Genomic DNA, 1,871 nt, shown 5'->3' with positions numbered 1-1,871 from the left:
ATATATTTAACCCATATGGTTGTTTTGGCCTTCCTACAACCTAAACCTAAAGGTAAATATGTTTAACCCATATGGTTGTTTTGGTTGATCAGGTTTGATCAAAGTGGAAACCTATGCATTAATTTTAGTTAAAAATTTATACAGCGTTTAATGGGTTTTTAAATCATTTTGAATCCATTAATTCTCAACGCTTTATCGGTGACAATCACATTTCTTGGTCTTTTTAAAAGACAATCTACTATGTTCCAATAACGTTTAATCTAATGTGCATGCCGAATGTCGAAGAGTAGCCAATGTCGTGAATTCGAAAGCTATTGCTAGAGCCTAGAGCTACTGTATTCCAATAACGTGAGCACATCAACAAACAAAACATATTGAACTTTACTTTCACTTTGTTCAAAGAAAAAAAGTAGCCAAAATACAAGTTTGGGTATTACACGTGCTTTCTCAAGATCAACATGCTGTCATCTTTACAAAAGTTCTCCCAAGAATTTCATTTGATGATTTACGCAACAGTTTAAACACCTCGGAGGGGGTTTATTAGATATACATATTAGCATCCTTATTATAGAACAATCACCTTCTACACAAGTAGATTGCAATTAGAATAAAAATAAATTATATTCCTTATCACATAACATTTATAAATGTCACATGATGAATGAAAATGAGGGGATTGATTCAAAATCTATTAATCAAAAAGAAATAACTCTTTTCAAGGGGAAAAAGTAGTAGGTGAACAAAGATCTAGAGGCCTTGTTCAACGAGATAATCTCCAAGCCCCTCAACAACCTTGTTGCATTGTCCAGGAGCCACAGGCTCATCATACAGCCCAAACACCATTGCTTGACCAGTTTTCTTGATGCATATGCCTCCAGCTCCCTGACAAATCATCAAACAATTTCTTAATTCTTGAAATTGAATTGTTTTTCAAAATCGTGTTTTCCATTGAAGGAATTACCTTCTTTCCACGGATGACTGCTCCAGGCTCCCCCTGGATCACCATGTACTTTGTGCCCGCAATGAATAGACCTGTTGGAGCAAGGTGACCTGGTTCATCGAAATCTTTCCCAATAGCAGTCACCTCCTCAGGCTTCAACTGCACATTTCATCATATTTAAATCCTTATCAACAGAAAATGATTATAATCATCCAGATCAATGGCGTACAGCTCAAAACACATAATCATGAACGAATCACGAAAGCACGATCGAAAATATAAGATTTACGGGATACAGATGTGAGATACCTGGGGGAAAGCAGAGCTCTTAGCCCAAACACTACCGTCGGCACCAATGATGGCTGCGGAGATGAGATGGTGACCAGTACCTTCGATATCACACATCAAATGATCATCCACATATGATTGCCACGACATTTTCAAGTTCTTTCGACTGCGTGCTACGATTCTTCGATTTGTTTGTGGAATTGACGATTGAAAGCTGAGATCTAAATTGAAATGAATTAGGTTTATATACAGATGGAGGAGAAGAAGAGAAATTTACGCTTGATTGGAGAGCAATGTTCTCTCTATCGTTCGTTTCATACGTCCATTGAATCGCCGCCATTCCCGCCTGCTTGCCTTTCTTTTAGGATCCCTTCGTATATACATTCCTTTCTTCTGCCAATTTATATTGAATTTTAAATTATTAAAAATATTTCTTTTTTATTTTTTGGTAAGTTAATTTTGCTTTTATTATTATTATTATTATTGTTATTATTGTTATTATTATTATCTTAGTTATGAATAAATTACACGAATGGTTCCTATGGTTCAGGGTAATTTATACTTTTAGTTCTTAACTTAATTTTTTAACTTGAAAGGTCTTTACTATTTGTTTTTGTTATATGTGTGATCCTTTTTTTTTTTA

At 34.9% G+C, this 1,871-nt stretch overlaps 1 protein-coding gene across 1 annotated transcript; it reads right to left on the bottom strand.

The window, feature by feature from the left end:
• Positions 1–469: 469 nt before the first annotated feature.
• On the bottom strand, positions 470–1,591 carry LOC145065742 (profilin-like). Its single transcript, XM_079012800.1, has 4 exons — positions 1,506–1,591; positions 1,250–1,442; positions 962–1,099; positions 470–882 (listed from the first exon to the last, which is right to left on the bottom strand). Exons 1-4 carry the CDS (start codon positions 1,544–1,546, stop codon positions 748–750), a joined length of 507 nt encoding a protein of 168 aa, XP_078868926.1. The 5' UTR covers positions 1,547–1,591; the 3' UTR covers positions 470–747.
• Positions 1,592–1,871: the final 280 nt, after the last annotated feature.

This window comes from Lactuca serriola, chromosome 8 (genome assembly GCF_051521515.1).
Source record: "Lactuca serriola cultivar US96UC23 chromosome 8, Lser_US96UC23_V15, whole genome shotgun sequence".
NCBI classification, from domain to species: Eukaryota; Viridiplantae; Streptophyta; class Magnoliopsida; order Asterales; family Asteraceae; genus Lactuca; species Lactuca serriola.
This window is presented reverse-complemented; position numbering and strand designations above follow the sequence as displayed.